Here is a 17913-nt window from a genome sequence, read left to right as displayed (position 1 = left end):
CACCACAGCTAAACTTCCTTTTCAGTTTGATTTAGTTCTTACCTACAAAAGCCTTTCCTCTTACAAAGTTAGTGCTAGTTTGCAAAGGCTTTTCATGTTCAGCAAGATGATGTTTAACGTCCTCGACAACCTCTGTAGCCTCATTTTTCACTTTTTTTTTTTAAACAAGCATAAAAGCTCAAAGAAATCACGAATGGGGTATTTATTGTATGTAGAAAAAAATGTGAAAATATCTCGACCTTATTTTAACCATCTACGAAAAGCCCATTAAAAAAAACCCATACACTTTGGGACAAGGGAGCTGGAGGTGCTACAATCCTAACAAATTTCCAGGTTTTAGGAATCATTCCTGTGGCACTCGTGTCATTGTCACTGTGTGTTTAGGAATCAATCTTCCAGTGTTGGCAGTGCTCAGGTCACCCCATCAGTGAAACTTTAACAGCTGTCTCATAATGACTTAAATGTTTACTGTGTTTCTCAAGAATGGAAACAAATGATGGGAGCAGACGGAGCATGACACAGAACACAACACAGAGTTATGCGCTGAATAGTTTTTTTGTTGCCCCTGTTCAAAACAAAGTGTTTGATAGGAAGTCTGATATACCCCGAGCTTCTTGCTCCTGTTCATCTTGTGTGGTGACATTTTATTGGATAAGGAAAGGGCTCTGTGGTGGCGACAGAGAGGGGGTGAGAGAAGAAGAAGAAAAAAAAAAAAAAAAAACACTTCAGAGCCATGACAGGAGAGGAGAAAAAATCTTTAAGCACCTGTAGTAAAACACAATGCGTGGTTTTGAAAACAGAAAAGGGAGGAATTTTTCGAAAATGGGCCAAGTCACGTCTTCAAGGCATCCGAGACAGAGAGATGAAAGAAGCGGCAGGGAGCGGAGGAAATGGGGGTTGAGGAGGCGTCACCTGGAGAACTGTCTGATACTGACAGGATCCCAACCAGGCAAGACGCCCGAAAAACTGACTAAACATAGACCCTGTGTTTTAGGGAAAGCAGAGGGTTGTTGAGGTTGGATGCAGTTGCAGACAGCTGTTTCGAACCACATCATCAACTTGCCCTGAGCGAAGGCTTAGACCAGCAGGCAGATGCCTGTGAAATCCAAACAAAAGGCACAAGAGGTTTACCCTGGAGTTTGTGAAACACAGGTCTGTCTTAGAGGCCTGTGACAGGCAATCTTGGCAGTAGCAGGCACGGCCAAGATTAACAAGGGGCCAACGTTATGCTTAAAGAAATCGAGTGATTCGATGTGGATGAGAAGGGGTGGTGAGCGGCGAGGCCCATTTCCTGTGACATTCATGGTGTTGAAGGCTCATTTACAAGCAAGGAACCTGAATGATGTGTTTACTGGGCTTGTAGATGGGTTGCCTTTGTTATGACTTAGGTGATAAGCATTTGCATGATAGGGTGGATGTGGTGATAACAAATCTTCACGACTGTCTGGTGTCTAGGTGGCCATGATTCACTGAGACAATAATGTAAGCCAATGGTGAAAAAATGGTGTGGGAGCTAACATCCACAAAAGGACTTGCTCAACCCAGCTTAAAACAAACTCCTGTGCCAACTAAAAAGAACATCAACCTAAATAAAAAATCTATACAGTGTTGTCCAAAAGCCTGAAGTGGTCTCAGACTTTTGAACCGCACTGTACAGTACACGACATTATTTTTCAGGTGACAGGCATCTGAGGAATTTATTGAGAATGTCCTCCTGTAGGTGTCAGCTGATTGACAGGAAGCAGACTGTGACATGATGCAGAGCAGATACAAAAATCAGACGAACTTTTGCCAAATACTGCAACAGCTTCTTGTTTACAATAGCTGATCGTCTCATGCGAAAGTCATTTTTCAAGCATGAAGGCAAGGAGGCCATTCATCTAGTTTTGCAAACTCCATCCACACTTATACATTCTAGTTTTATAATGCATCACTTTCTCTACATTTATGCCTGGTGTCCACACTACTCTGGGGTTTTTGAGCCCCTAAAATGGCGACTTTTAGTTTGAAATCTCCAGGGTGGCATTTTAGTCTGGACGGGTAGAAACAGAGACTCTTGGAAACAAGGTCGTAGACACCCACATTCCCATCCTGATTGGGTCTTATCAGTCAGGACTACCTGTGGTAGATACAACATGAATCAAGAATGACCTTTCTCTTGTACAGTAAAATTCTGCATTTTAATGCTACACCTGCCCTTGCTGTTCTTTGCTTGCTACATTTTCTGCAACTGACCAACTTTCACCAGTTGGTGAAAGGTCATGTGATCAGCGATTTCAGGTTTGTTCGCATAGATGGACAGTATTTCTGATAGGGAGCTAAAATGCTCATCTGGATGGAGATCATTTTAGTCATCAATTTGCAGATGAAAATGTATTAGTGTGGGTGTAGCCTGAGAACCTTGACACAAGTGACAGAAATTCAACAAACACCTGCATCATGCTGTCATCTGCTTTTAGGTTTCCTCCTCCTTAATGATTCTCACGATAAGGTGTCCCACTGAAATTGCTGTAATAAAACAATTATTAAAAAAAAAATAAATAAACAAAACCCAGAGCGCTGCCATTCAAATCTTCACTTCGCAGCTGCACAACTTGTACTTTCTCACGTACTCCCATCCAAATTTTAACTGGCATCAGTTTCAAAACCTTTGTTTTCTTTTTCCAGGGACGGTTTTGCTGAACCCTCTTTCAGCTACGCCCCGCTTCATGTTCACACATGGGACCTGTAGTCATCAGTTTGTATAAAAAAAGTATTGCGATGTCCTTCTGATACAATTTGATGGTATCTTACCTTTGGGTGGTTTGAAACTTTAATGTGTAATCATTGCTAAATCCCACAAGGCTAACTACCTCGACACTAAAATCATAAAGTATTATTGCATGGTTTCATAATGGTGACAAACACCAAACAGGCGGTGTGTGAAAAATCCAACAAGACAAACGGAGGCAAAGAAAAACAGAGAGGTCTGTCATCCTTTCAAAAAGTCACAATATCATTTAATATAAAACACCTTTAAATTGAACATAATGAGGAATCCGTGATCAGGAGTTCCACCAATCCACTACCACTTGAACACTGCGGTCGGGGAGGAGCTCCACCTCAACGGCAGCTGACTTCAATGGTACTTCCGAGTGCACACAGAAAAGGGTTGAAACATGCATTTACTACATTGTACAAAGTCAAAAGCGAAAAACAGGAGGTCTTTTATTTTTTTTGCCATTTGTGGCAGAAAGTCTCTGCCGCCTCGTGAGGGATCCAGAGGCAAAAGAGGGGACAGTCTTGGTAGTTGGGCATGTACAGAGGTGTCCATTTGTTTCCTGGCACTTAGGGATAAAGTGCCCTCCTCTCTTTTAGACCGACAGCTGAAGGGAAAGCGGAAACTTGGTGTAAGGCAGGAAAATGACTGAACATACTTCAGATATTTAAGATAACACTTGCAGACTTGCTTAATTTTGACAAACAGCAATGTCAGTGCGGCTCCCGTGCTGTGAAGTCCGCATACAGTGTTTTGTAGGTCGTGGTAGTAACACATAGCTGTCTCTCTCTACACATGCTCCCCCAACATATTGCTGGTAACGATCAATGAGTGAGGAGGCACAATGTCCATTCAAATATGTTTTTGTTTTTTTTTCCAAAGCAAGCATCATTTTCCTGTATCTATAACAATCCCATCATGGCGCTGCGTTTTTGAACGTCAGCCACGTCAGAAATAATGAAGAGATTCCTCCCTCTTGTCCATTTACACTGAGGACAATTTGATACACACATTTTCATTCCCAGCTTCACCCCTCCCTCTGTCCCTCCCTCACTTTCTCTCGCCTGTACACACACACACGCACGCACACATATGCACGTTCACACTACAGATGCCACGGAGGTGACGGAGGTCACCTTATTGTCTTCTGCCCAGGGCTGCAGGTTCTGCAGGGCGTAGAGGGAGGAGTTGTGCAGGCAGAGTGGGTCCGGCTGCAGAGGCTGGCTCAACGTCTTCTGGAAAGCTTCCTGCTGAAGCTGCAGCATCAGCCGGTTGGCCTGCTGCCTCTCTGCCTCTCTCTCCTCTGCAGTCTGTCTCCTGGGTGAATGGAGAGACAAAAAGGGGAGCAGACGAGGATTTAAGACCTATATACTAGTTTATTTTTACAAGGACACGTACACAACATCGATTAATTTCACATACAGCAGAATTGTTCGCAATGTTATGTCCCATAACCTATAAAGGAGCAATCTCAGCCTTTTTTTCAAATAGACAGGATGTTATTTATTTTTAAGCAGTGGTTCGCAAACTGGTCGTTGGGACCTCTGATAAATCTAAGGGGTCATAAGATGATTAACATCTTAGAAAAGTAGAGGAAACATGCCTGGTACATAAACATATTTTTTAAATATGACTTTAATCTTCCACTTTCCTTGCAGATTATTGAATTGTTTTACTTCTTTAGGCCTCTAAGATATGTGAATAAACCAGGAGACATATGCAAACAGTGACAGAGTCTTAAGTATATGGTGTTCGGTTTTAAGGAGCCACAAGGAGACTGTCATCCTGTAAAAACAAGCCCATGTCGGCTGTGGCAGCAGCTTATTACAACCCATAGTTACGTTTTATTGCTCGACCTCTAGTGGCCATTGTAATTATGACGGGGGCAAAGGAGGAAGTCAGGTGACAAAGTATAAAGAGCAACAAAATCTACGTTATGGAGAGGCTGGGGTGCATGGATGGGTCAAAAAAACAAAGACTTTGACCCAGGAGACCGCTGTTTGGTTCCTATTTGTAACCATGACGACGAAGGTCTAACCTTAAAGAAGTAGTCTATTTATTTTAAACTAAACTACAATCTTTTCTCAAAACTAGCCAAATAGTTTTTGTGCCTAAACCAAATCAAACTGTTCCGGTTACATAAGCTTAACCACATGTTTGTGATTGTAACCATATGCCACAGGGGGACTATTTCAGGAGATGCTCTTATGAGTCAAAGGGCCAAATGGACTATATGGTTGTTCAGGTCGTTGACTTGTTGGCCACAAACCAAAAAGAAAGGTTGTGAATCACTGCATTAAAGCTGCAACATGCATTTCTAATTAAAAATAACAAGAAATAAAAAGGAAACTGGGTTTTCAGTGCTGTCCTTTTGTGGCATTTTTTTCATGACTATCAAAAGAAGGCACTGAACAGGGAAGCGAAAGCAATGAAGAAATCAAGTAAAAAAAGTAAGAAAAAGCAGGTGCAGAGAAAAATCTGTTACAATTTACCAGTGAAACCTGCAAATTTTCATACTGGCTGCTTTTACTGTGTGTTTATTAAACACCAGTGCTTCAGTGCTTCACTTCAACTTCAGGCTACATGACAGCTGATCAAGATGAGTGACAGGTGTTGGTGAGGGAACGTGACTAACGCAGGGGGAGGAGGAACAGTACACTTTCTGCCTCAAGGTGAAAAGTTACATCTGTTTTTTTTTTTCTTTTCTTTTCTTTTCAGCACAGCATATGTTCACAGTAACATACACCCCGCATGTTGTGTCAGTAGGTGCTGATATCAGCATTTGCTCATAGGAAAACTGGCCCTGATGTGTGTTTTTTCCTGAAACAGCACGGTTAATATGATCTGTCCTTTTAATGGAGGAGTTGGGGTGTTTGTGTTGGAAAGTATCCAGGAAGCGTTCACTCCGAGTGAGCCTGCAGAGTAAATAAAGAAGTGGACTGATATGATAAATGCAAAAGAACGTGGACTTAATAAGCTTCAGACTGATTCAGAGCAGCTGAAATGGTGCTTTCGCTCACAATCTTTTTCTCCTCCTGAGTTGAAGGTTCTTTAATATTCAAATCAATTCTCCTGACGCATTTTTACATGGTAATTAGGACATTTTCTACGGTATGTGTGCGACAGGAAACGGTCCATATCAGCATTACAGAATAAATATATGAGGCTCTTTTGCAATGATGGTGGTGTCGCTAATAACACAAATCATAATAAAGAAATAACTGCTGTCAAAATCAAAAACAAAATAAAAATGGCTGGAAGGAATCGCAGGCAGAAACACACCTCTAAAACACTCTTTCATGCACACCAACCTCCATCCATTAGCCACACATTATTGTTAACAGCATTATCATAATCTCATTCGCTGCCTGTTGATTTGATCATCCTCTTGTTACTAGCGTAGTCGTCACGCAAAGACATCCCTCATGCTCAGCCTATCAGGTGCACACTACAGGGAGAGACATAAATCTCAGCAAAACTAGGAAATCAGAAAAACGAGTTAAGCCAATTCCCTTGTTACTCGTGACATGCCGCTCAGTCTTCAGGTTCAGTTCGGTTGTGTTTATTTTAAGCAAATTCATTATTACATCTTGTAGTGAAAATGTGTCTCGGTTTTTTTCAGCGCTACAGGATGGGATTGATGGGATTAAATGCACATCTTTATTCTTTTACTTTCTTTTTAATGGCATCATCAAACCAAATTCCAATATTATATGTTTATCTAAGACAACTCATGAATGTTCAGTTTTAAGTGTTTTGTTTCTGTATGAAATTCAAAACTGCTTTAGGATCATTTAAACATTAAAACCCTTTAGGTAATGCAGCTTGTTCGTAATGTGCCTTTGAAAGATGCGTCCTGCCCCTTTAACTAAGGGCAGGGCATCATAATGTGATTTCCTACTCATTTACTTCCAAATGGCTATAAACAACAGCTAGAATGAAGTGAAGTAGTGTGTTTGTGTTTTTTTTTTTTTTTTTTTCTCGTCTGTCTATGGACTTGGCAGTCAATTCCTCCTGTGAGTGTTTCAGTATTGCTTTGGACAGCAATTTTCTAAAAGGCCTTTCAGGAGGCTCAGAAGTGATTGTGCTTGGTCAAGTGAACTGGCTTCGACTGGCAGCTAAGCTAAGCAAAATAGGTGCTGCGTTGTGTCGGCTGCTTCAGCTGCAGACCGTTTTATTCGTGTACTAGTAAAACACTAGTGACCATTTTGTAAGAGCAACAGAGACAAATTCACTGCTGTCGATTTATGGCGCCAGAAAAATTTGGAGGAGTGGCTCTTCTGAGCGAGCATCGTGCACTCATAAAGACAAATAGCTCCTGAAAAATCAGTTTGTTTTGCCTAAGTAGATCATGTGGGAGAAAAAAGGAGCAAAATATGTCAGGTGGAAGAGTTATGACACTCTCACGTTACTGCTCTCTGCTTTCACGCAGCTAAAGGATGCTGAAGTGAAAGGAATCAAGTGAAATGGTGCTCTGCTGGAATCTTACCGCCATTTTGTCCGTCTGTTCTGAAACCAGGTCTTGACTTGTGCATCTGTCATCTTCAAGGCCTTGGCCAAGGTGGCGCGCTCCGCCGACGCCAGGTACTTCTGCCGGTGAAATCGTTTCTCCAGCTCGCAGATCTGCACCCGGCTGAAGGAGGTGCGGGGCTTTTTCCTCTTGGGCGGCGTCCGGTTTTGGTAAGGGTGGCCGATACGACGGGTCACGGAGAAGGGTGAGAGGGCAGCTGAAAAGAGGGCGAAGAAGAAAAGAGGAGGATTTCTTTGACTTTAGTCAGGGTGGTTTAGTTATTCATCAAGCATTGTGTATGTAGTGGATTGAAGCTTAAACCCTATACACGTCATTCTCAAAAAAGTCAGTGTTAGCATTAGCAATAAGGCTACTGTAAGTAACTGAGGTGTTTGGACTTAAAGAGGTGAAGATTAACGTTTGTGTAAGTAGTTATTTCCATTTCTAAACTACAATGATTTGTGCTACTGAAGAATAAACTTATTTCCCTTGAGGTTTTGTTTGTACACACTCACATTATAAACACAATTTTATTGTCCAATCCTTGGTTAGATAAAATTAATACTCTGGAAAAACCAGTGTGTTTTGTCAGGGAGTCTAAGAGAAGGCCCAGAAGCTGCCAAGTGAAGAAGATAAATGTAATTACGACTACAATTCCCCTGCCAGATTTTGAAAACCAAACAGCACAATGAAATGTACAGACAGGAAGTCAAAGGAAAAGTCATAGAGGGACATTTAGAAAGGGCTGGGTTATGCAATATAAGTTCAAAAAAACTCAAAGTAAGATGTTGCTTACAGCTGGTGATGCACTGACCTCTTAGCATTAAAAGATTAGTACAAATCTAAATGTTTACCTTTACTTTAACAAACATTTTTAAATTTTCATAAAGACAGAAACATTTCAAAGTTTAAGTCACATTAATAAAAAACTCTTTGCAGAGCACATTAGAGGTCTAATGGTCTGTGACACAAGTGGGTGAGGTAAGGGAGGTAGTTGGTGGGGGGGGGGGGAACTCACCTGGGCAACCCCCCTTTGGGAAAGGATAGTCTGCGAGAAGGCCATTGCCATCTCGCAGGTGAGCGAGCTCGGGGTAATAGCATTTGGCTAATGTCTCCACAGTGCTCCAGACAGGGACCCTGCCGATGTCTCCCTTGGGGAGAGGACAGAGGGACCCGGCGGCCCCTGGCCCCCCTGTGGCCTCTCCGGCTCGGCTCTCCTCTGCCTGCTCCCCTAAAGGAAAGGGAGACACAGTTGAGGTCCCACATCTGGAGCACAGCAGCATCTGCCGCCGGGCAGGCACCGACGCATAGCAGCTAATCACATGAGGGAGGCCTGAATGATGAACAGAGTCTACTTTAATGTTATTTACTGCTAGTCTCTTAAGTTAGCATTTGAAGAGGGCTTGCTAAAAAAAATTAGATAACTTCCATTTGGAAAAATAAGTGACATCTATCAGGGTTACTAAGATAAATCAAGCACATACTAGTCAGCAAACCAGAAACAGGCAATCAGGGTCATCTGATGATAATGTGATGAAGGTCAAAATATGGTTGATAATGTTAACCTACTTAAAACAATGCCACTAATAAACTCAGAACTTTTCACAGACTTTGAGCCTAACCAGGTAAAATGTTTGTAGGGTTATGTTTCTGTAATTCTGGGGACATTTTGCCATCAGTCAAATCAAACTAAAACATACACCATTTTTGCACAAAATACCTTCCATACAAAAATCCAACATTCGTCATCAAAGCTAGTAGCAACGACCTTACATGATTGATCATGCATATATGGGGCTGCGTGTATTGACTGGACTCCTTTATGTCTTTTTAGCTGCTTTGTCATTTCAAAAAAACATGAATTGCACACAGTCATTGAATGAGTCCGCATTGTGTTTTTCCTCTATCTAATCCTCACTGCCTGGTGCTTCACTTTCATATATCTGGGTATTAATAACAGCGTATCTTCTGCATCATAAAATATCTATGAATCCTGTCTATTTTGTCAGCCATGGGTAAACAGAAGATCAATAAATGTAATGAGATCGTTTTTGGCCATAGATCCACTTCCCAAGCCACATTCGCATTTTGAGGCAGGATGAAAATCAACAACTCTTCTCTCTCTCTCTCTCTCTCTGTATCTTTGCGTCATTCCTCCCCAGCACGGTGTTGTGCCTGCTGTCTTACAGGGTGTTTATTTGTTTTTGTTTTGTCAGAAAAGCTCACCAGGAGCCAAAATGAATATGAAAACATCTGCATAGGTGTCCCCCGGGGGCCACGTGCTGCTGCTGCTGCTGCTGCTGCTGCTGCTGCTCTCAGAGTCTCAGCGACCTGAAAATTCATTTGCCACACAGACGATGACAATTTGGATGGAAAATGGAACATGAAGCTGTTATGCGCTCGGCAGTCGTTTCCAGGGAGCTGCCGACATCCCCTGATGGTGCTGAACACGAGTGGCAAATTGAGGCGTGCACGAGCAAATGATTTGTAAAGTAAAGATAAATAGCTGCAACGTGCAGTTACAGTAGGTCACACAAAGTTAACGTTACCTGGGTGTAAATTAGCAACACAGATTTAGTGCCTGAAATGAAAACTCGCTACCTTTTATTGCCTTTTCTACTGGATTTATAGTGACCTTTTCTTTTTTCTTCTTCTCATTATTATTTTTAATCTCCTATGGTAATATAACATGATTATCAGGTTTCACATTATGTGTTACTCTGATGCTCAATAATAGTAAAATGGTAATTGTATCCTTTTAATATTCCTTTGGGGACTTAGACGGGCGTCTATGGTATTTAATCATGAGTTTATAGTGAGTTTATTTATATTATATTTCTATACTATTCCTGTAGGTGCTCAGAATGGGCTGTAGCACCTTTGTAGCCCTTGATAGTGAATACATGGGGACTTATTGCACTGCATGATTTGTTTTTAAATCTCCTGTGTTTCCTGCTCAGGTTCTTTCTATGGTATTTCTTTAATATATACATTAAAACATAGGCTGGCTGTTACGTTTTGATTGGCTTCCCGTTGCCCAAAACTATGTGTAGCCTTGTGGGTTACATGCTGAATGCGAGCAGGCCTGTTGTTGCTCCCAGCGGCAGGTCTGGCTGAATAATACCGCATTAGATGGCTATTTTAGGCCATCTGTAGGCTAACTAATGGACCAGGCGCATAGAAGCACGTTCAGATGCAACCCAACATGCAGAAGGAGCCCTCTGGACCTGCCAACTGCAGCAAGGCTTCACTTTACACTGTGCAAAACACTGATAAATATATGATACTGAGATGCTTTGGATGCTGCATCAGTCATGTTTAATGTTTTGACTGAAGGTGTAAGCCCAAGACTGTTCAGGAATCAGATATGCCTTCAGATTTATTCCTTTCTATTATTACTGGGGCTGTAAACTGCTGTATATATAGAACAACAATGATGCAATGTTTGAACTCATGTAGTCCAGCACTGGCTTGGCTTTCATAACGGCATCTAAACTGAAAGACTGTCCCTGCTCAACTGCATCGGTTCTAATGAAATAACATGAATCAAAATAAAGCCTACTCATAATATTCCTGTATTCTTGTGTCAGATCTGCTCATAAAAGCCTCTTCTATCGCTATGAAATAGCCAGGCTCTATAATATTGTAGCTAAAAAATATGTATAACATTACCTACAGAGTATAATGAGTGCCATAATGAAAAAAAATATTTTTTTAAGAAAGAAATTGTAAAAACTCCGGATTAAAAGCCCAGGCAGAAATATTAAAGGTAGCTTATGCAAACGTGTCATTGCAAGAATGATGTATTTTTCCTCTAGAGTCTAAATCCAATGAGCTAAATAATGACTGTAGTGCAAAAAAATTTGCATCTTACATTATTTACTTATCCCTAAGCATTTACTATAGAGTGTAAAAATCCATTATTAAATATTGCTGTAATACTTAATTATTTTTCCTGAGTATTAATAGTTTTCCTGAACAGTCCGGAAAACTGTTAAACAGTTAATGAAGTATCTGTGTGGAGGATGTGGAAAATCCTGTTCACAGGGATAGAGGTCGTGTGTTGTACTGCAAACTGAACCACAACGGATCATATACTGTATTTAAAAATACTGGGGAAAAAACTGTTCCCTTAAAATAGGCTAAATACATAAATAAACCCCAAATCATCTGATTTCTTGTTCACCTTTCACAAATGAAAAAGAAAATGGGATAGAATACTAAATCTGCTGCCTGGGTAATACAATTTAACATAAGCATATCAAAAAATAAAATGCTACCGTGGAGAATATGTTTCCCATAATAAAACCACTTATACTTAATAATACTTCTCGGTGACAGCGCCTCCCTTCCCCACTGCGGATATTACCTTTGTAGCAATCTAATAAATATATCCGTGAAGGATTCTAAAGGGGATATTGAAATATAACATGAACATATATTGCTATTTATTACACTATACGGGACAAAAGACAGGGAGACTGTCTTCTGTCACAGCGAGAATCAGGGCAGCTGGAAACACACAAGGACAAGAGCGGGTCCAACACGGAAATAAAATCATATTTTTCTGCTCTGCTGTCATTAAAATCGAGACAGAGATTTACTGGAGGAAAGAAAAAAAAAAGGTTTAATTATGTTTTTTATTGGTGCTATGTGGTTTGCAGAGCTACACATGCTGTATTATGGCTGTGCTTATTGCAAATATGCCCAAACGAGCCACATTATCGTCTGTCATTATTATTATTATTATTATTATTATTATTATTATGTCAGAGCGTCCTTTAGATGACCGGATGAGTGTTTGGCCATCGGCAGGCCACATTTAACAAATATCACGTCTGTCCACATTATGACTTCTTTATGGTTTCGTTTTTCAATGTATTAAAATCGTCGTTAGCATTAAATTACTGTATTTTCTCTGTTTTTATTTTATTTGTATTTTTTTGTTTGTTTGTTTGTTTGTTTGTTTAATGTGTTTTTATTTAATCCAGATCCTTGCCCGAGAAATGAGCAGATTTAAAACAGATTGAACTAAAAATAAATCCAATAAAAAAAAATCTATCAATCAAGTCACCTTTTTTTTTCTTTAAGGCACACAGAAAAATCAAACGGCTGTGGTTACAATTATAAGATACTACTAGGCATGCTACTACTACTACTACTACCTACTACTACTACTTCTACTATTACTACTACTGATAATAATAATGTCAAATTAGTGGTGAAAATTGGGATAAAATAATAAAACATAATTGAAATTAATAAATCTAAGCCCATAAGCCCTGAGCAGAGGAGTCGGTGATCAACATGAGCCCTCTACGATATAAACAAGTCGTATTTTCAGACGTGGATTAAATGATGCTTTTAACACCCCCCACCCCCCACCCCCTCAGTGAATCTGAGCCATAAGGACACATGTCAGTGTGAAAAATGAGAAAAAGCTATTGTGCAATTTACATCCAAGCAAAAAACACCTCCCGCGGCTGCCAGGGTTGGGGGGCCTTTGGCAGCACGTTGGGCTGAGCGGGGCCGCTTCTTCTCCTCTGGTTTCAACTTGGAAAGCGACGAGAAAAACAAGAAGCAGAGAGAAACATTTAAAATGGTTCTCTGCCGATCAGGATGGATGATAGTCGATTTGATTTACGGCCTTTTATAGAAAACAGAGCAGGCTAAATCTGGATGGCGTGTGTGCATGTGTGTTTGTGTGTGTGTGTGTGTGTGTGTGTGTGTGTGTGTGTGTGGTGCCTCTGTAGCTGCTGCTGATCTTTTGCTGATCAATACAGTGGAAAGATATAAGCTGCGAAATAATTACAGCGACACAAAGCTGGGAGAGAAATTAAACGAGAGGCCCTCGGTGACTATGAGTAAAATTGATAAGCCTATTTACACTGTATCTTTTTGCAGTTGACATATCGTCCCCCGGTTTTTAATAATTAATCAGCGAGAAAGAACGGAATGGTGAATATTTAATGCGTGGAGAGGTGGGTGCGGGGGTGAGAGGGCGCAAATAATCCATGGTGTTCTTCATTTTCATCCTCATAACGATGAGGTCATGAGGAAAAAAAATAATAAAAAAAAAAAGGTTGAACCAGCCCCTTAAATATGGGAAAATAAATATCATAACCTACATGCAATGAAGAATAATGTAAAATGTGGTCACCACGGCAGAAATAACCTGCAGGTTGAGAACTAGCCTAAAGGAACATTTCTTAAAGTTACATGTAATGTTGTGCTATTTTAACCCCAGCTAGCTTTATTTGCATTTCCTTCAACAAAGACAGGCTGTGGTTGAACATGTAGCCGGGGACAACAGTTGAGAGTGGGCCTTTTGGCTGACTCTGGCATATTATGAGTTATGTTCATCAATGAGATCAATTAAAAAAACTGCCTTTTTTAAAAAAAAATTCTTGTCTTTGAGGCTGTAAACGCCTTTGGTTTTACAGGTGAGACGCAAAAGCATGTAAATAACAAGAATGCATCAAAAGGTTGCACCCATATGTGAGTGAGCAAACACAAAATATCATCGTGTAAGCGACTACAATCAACCTGAGAGTGAGTAATGCAGATTATTTGCACTAGACACAACAGTAGAATTAGACTGTCTTGTAAAGAATAATTATAAAATAATTATGCATCCTAGATTTTTTTAATTTCTGTTTATTTTAATGGGAAAAAAAATACCTATTTATCATGTTCCCGTCTTTATTATTTTTCAAACATGTGTTAATAAACTATCTAAGAACAAGAAAGAAGCTATTGTCATCTTATTCTTGTATTGTTGCTGTGTCATGGTATTTTTTTTAATCATATGCTATCAGTTATTTTTGCATTTCCTTCAAATTCAGCAGCTTACAGAGAAAGAGGCCGAGCAGAGTGATTTTAGATGACAGGAAAATTCTGGGTTGACGAAATCCTCAGCCTGAGCTTCATTAGTCTGATGACAGTGAACCAACGGAATGTGAGTTCTTTGATAGTTGTAACTGAATGTGAATTATGCAGAATAATTGTGTATAAAGCTATTTTCAGACATTGCATTTTAATATGCAATGTTAGAAATTAAAAAAAAATTTGAATAAAACACGTCATTGTGCACTATCAATTCTAAATGCTGTGAAATGTGACGGCATAATAATAATAATAATGATAATAATAATAGTAATAATAATAATAACTGGTGATTATCCCCTGTTATATAGATTTGAACCTGCCATAAGTTGTTACTATTACGCCTCATCTTCCTGTTCTTTCTATTGGCTCACAGAAGAAGAAAAAAAATCATTCATCCTCATGAAAAGAAAAAAAAAAAACAAAAAAAAAAAAACGGGGGACGTCGTTATCCGTCATCCACTGTAAATGGAGAGTGATGGTCCAATACTGATTCATCAGCGTGTCCATGTCAATTTCTCCACTCGTTTGTCAGGCTGCCCTTCCAGCATAATAAAACTGACTCTGTGTGTGCATATACGATTCGTTATAGATTACAACCTAAAGATGAAATCACCAGCTTCCACTTTGTGGAGCTATTAGGCCCAGTTTAGCCTCCTACACTTCATTGTTCAGGGCCTGATTTAAACACAAATGTCAGAAAAAAATCACAATTCGAACCTGCACGGCCTTGAGGGGGAATATACAATACACAGCCACTCTGTAGCGCAGGGTTTGGGCTTGAAGGTACAAGAAGGTCTTCTGTAGATTATACAGGACCCCTCTAGCCGACATCTGTTTTAATGGGACACACAAATCAGCATACAGGTGCTGCAGGAGCACTGGGAAACTTGTTACCTGTTAATCTGTCCTTGGCAAACCTCCTGCTGCTCTCCATCCACGGGAAGGTGAAGTTCGCCGCGTTTCCCATCCCCATCCCGGGCACCGAGGGGATGCCGTGTCCGATGCCCGGCGGATGCGTCGAAGGGGGCGGATGTGGCGCGGCAGCGGCGGGCGGTGGTGGCGGAGGTGGCATGGGTCTGTGCGCCGGCACCCGGATCACGCCACCGGCGCCGCCCGAGTTCACGTTAACGTTCATGTTCATGTTCATACTGACGTTCATGTTCATGTTGACGTTGTAAGAGCCGGCCAGACCCGCCGCCGCTGCCATGGAGCAGGCCGGGTTGTAGACGCTGTTGTACCCGTTGCTGTAGACGTTGGGGGCCAGCGCGTAATCCGGGTCGCCGGTCCGGTTGGGCAGCATGCAGCCGCTGGACTGGTCCGAGCTGTTCAGGATTTGGTCGATCCCGAAGCTGATGGGTTCATGCTGCTGCTGGTGCGTCTGGTTCACCTCCTCGATCCCGGTGTGCTCCATAGTTTTATCGGTTATGTGTTTGTCAGTGTGTTTTATCAGTATAGGGATGTGTTTTTGTCATCTGGTTATTCGCGGATCGGAGAAAGAAATGTTTGTATGTTTACTGCTGTACTGGGTTGTTTTTTTCTGTTTTCAAGCATCGACACAGGCCTCCTCTACTCCCAGGAAACCAATAACGTGTCCAGCGCTATCCAAAATCTTGCCATTATTTCTGTCCAGCTGCGGGATCGGCTGTACCCTAAATTAAATGCCTATCCGTCGGGCAAAGAAAGAGCGTATCCATCTTTTACAGCATGTTTTTTTTTTCCCCCTCCGTGAACTAGACACAAGGCAGCCTAACAACAAGAAAAGCAGCACAAGACGCTGAATGGTTATCCGGATTACTTACAGAGAAAAATCCGTGATTTCTTTCTCTTGTTTTTGGAGGGGAGGCAGTTCTCTGGAGGGGCTCGATGCGCTTTGTTCGCCTACTCTGGCAGAGACGATCCATACGCAAGGAGCATGGTCGGACACCCGAGCTCGTCGCATCAAAATAAAGCAGCAGACAAAACAAAACAAAAGCCGAAGAGGCGAAAACGAAGCGCTGACCTCGCAGGCTGGATATTAATTGGAGGTGAGAGCGAAAGATGGCTCTGTTGTGCTGAATGGTGAAGCGCGTTTCAGCAGGTGAGACAACCCTCTGCGTAAAAGCTGCCATTCGGTCATCCAGCCAAACCTCCCTCCACTCCCTCCCTCTCCCTCACCCCCTCCCTTCCTCCCTCCTCCCCGGCAGGACAGTTGTTTTGCTCGGATGTCTTAAAGAAACCGCAGCTTTTTTTTGTTTGTTTGTTTGTTTTCTGCAGCTTTTCTGGTTTTAAACAGGAGGGTTTGTGTCTTTTAGTGGAGCTGAGGCCCGAGTTAAATGCTTTAGACGGTTTCATGATAATACTTGTCTACACATTTGAGGTTGTAGAGCAGAGTTTGGTCTTATGTTTGATGTATTGTTCTATAGTTTCAAATTAAAACTGTGGTTTAAACAGTACCCTAGGTCATTTATTTAAAGGTTTGTCTGAAGTGTCACCGTATTAAAACCATTAAAACCCTCCTTATTTCAATGGTGATAGATTTTTGCGGGACACGTCGAATTTTAAATATTTATTTATTTATTCTTATTTATTTGTTTAGTTTATAAGTTTTTTGCGTATCCACCTCTGAGAGTTTTGCTAAGTTTTTTTTTTTTTTTTTTTTTTTTGTGGTTAAAATGTAATTTAAAACATAAAACCCAGTGTGTTGTTATGGTTCAAAGCTTTCCTGTCCATGCCTCCAGAGAAACCTCCGCTGTATAAGAGTCTGTGTGGAAAATCCTCCGCCACCTCTCTGTTGGACATGATTCGGTACAGAGCTTGACAGCAGGTGAGCACTTCAAGGCAGTAATGAAACATGGGTGTCTCTCCGTGTGTGCTCACTTTCTGTGCAATCAAACCAGACACAAATTTTACCCATGGCTCCACAGAACTCGTTACCCCCCGACCCACTGGAGCTCCCCGGTACCCAGGAGCACCCACCGACATTCGGATCAATGAACACTGAGCGTGGGTAAGACGAAAACGCAAGGCGCCCAGAATGGGCCTGGATGGTATCCCCTCATTTATTTATTTCTTTTTTTTATTATTATTTTTTAAAGGCGGGTTACGTCAGTACATGGTTGTCCTGCAGGATGCAGCAAATACTGGTCCAGATTTATGAGTGCGGGCCGGGCTGAAGCAATAAGCTGTTGCGCTGTTACGCACAATGAAGCAATAAATCCACTGACATTGACGGGAAGTGCGCAGAGTAAAGGCCTGATTTAAAGCCACTGATAGGCCCAGTCCAACACAGAGTAATGAAATGTAAACCCAACAGTAAGCGATGCTCAGATAGATAGATAGATAGATAGATAGATAGACAGATAGATAGATAGATAGATAGATAGATAGATAGATAGATAGATAGATAGATAATTAAACAAATAAATAGCAGCTGGAGTCACATCATGAGGCCAAATGTGAAACGCGGCGTTGCTGATTTGCACAAATTATTTAACCTTTCTCCGCCCGAAGCGACGACGCGGATCGCCAGGGTCTCAATTCAATAAAGATGAAAAATGGCTCATAATAAAACCGCGACACGGGGAAAAACGAATTTAATATATCACCGTTTTATTACGCACTTATTTCACTTTCTGTGCGAATAAAGATATCTCTCAACTGCACAAGGTGGCTAGAGGGAAGCATAAAAATCAATTGTGTGAATTCAAGGCCATATCAATAACGGTACCGGGGACGGGAACAGTGCGAGTCTAGCTGCTATTAGGGCTGTTTATATTTG

At 41.2% G+C, this 17913-nt stretch overlaps 1 protein-coding gene across 4 annotated transcripts; it reads right to left on the bottom strand.

The window, feature by feature from the left end:
- Positions 1-2971: 2971 nt before the first annotated feature.
- tlx2 (T cell leukemia homeobox 2) lies at positions 2972-16291 on the bottom strand. Of its 4 annotated transcripts, XM_071458171.1 has the most exons (5): positions 15051-16291; positions 8287-8499; positions 7248-7485; positions 3895-4075; positions 2972-3365 (listed from the first exon to the last, which is right to left on the bottom strand). In XM_071458171.1, exons 1-5 carry the CDS (start codon positions 15565-15567, stop codon positions 3354-3356), a joined length of 1161 nt encoding a protein of 386 aa, XP_071314272.1. In that variant the 5' UTR covers positions 15568-16291; the 3' UTR covers positions 2972-3353. The 4 variants fall into 4 exon arrangements, with proteins under 4 accessions (XP_071314272.1, XP_071314271.1, XP_071314274.1 ...); XM_071458170.1 differs by having other exon boundaries at positions 2972-4075; positions 15051-16270; XM_071458173.1 differs by lacking the exon at positions 8287-8499 and having other exon boundaries at positions 15051-16265.
- Between the last annotated feature and the right edge of the window lie 1622 nt (positions 16292-17913).

Source organism: Trachinotus anak, unplaced genomic scaffold (genome assembly GCF_046630095.1).
Source record: "Trachinotus anak isolate AG129_WGS33_773 ecotype Australia unplaced genomic scaffold, CSIRO_AGI_Tana_v1 ptg000021l, whole genome shotgun sequence".
In the NCBI taxonomy this organism is placed as follows: domain Eukaryota; kingdom Metazoa; phylum Chordata; class Actinopteri; order Carangiformes; family Carangidae; genus Trachinotus; species Trachinotus anak.
This window is presented reverse-complemented; position numbering and strand designations above follow the sequence as displayed.

Bases quoted from the DNA above. Each gene is read 5' to 3' on its own strand.
- tlx2 (XM_071458170.1), bottom strand. From the start codon at position 15,567: ATGGAGCACACCGGGATCGAGGAGGTGAACCAGACGCACCAGCAGCAG. The intron at 8,500-15,050 runs GTAACAAGTTTC...CCTTTCCTTTAG, and splicing joins TGCCAAGGACAGATTAACAG to GGGAGCAGGCAGAGGAGAGC. The intron at 7,486-8,286 runs GTGAGTTCCCCC...CCCTCTTTTCAG, and splicing joins CCCAAAGGGGGGTTGCCCAG to CTGCCCTCTCACCCTTCTCC.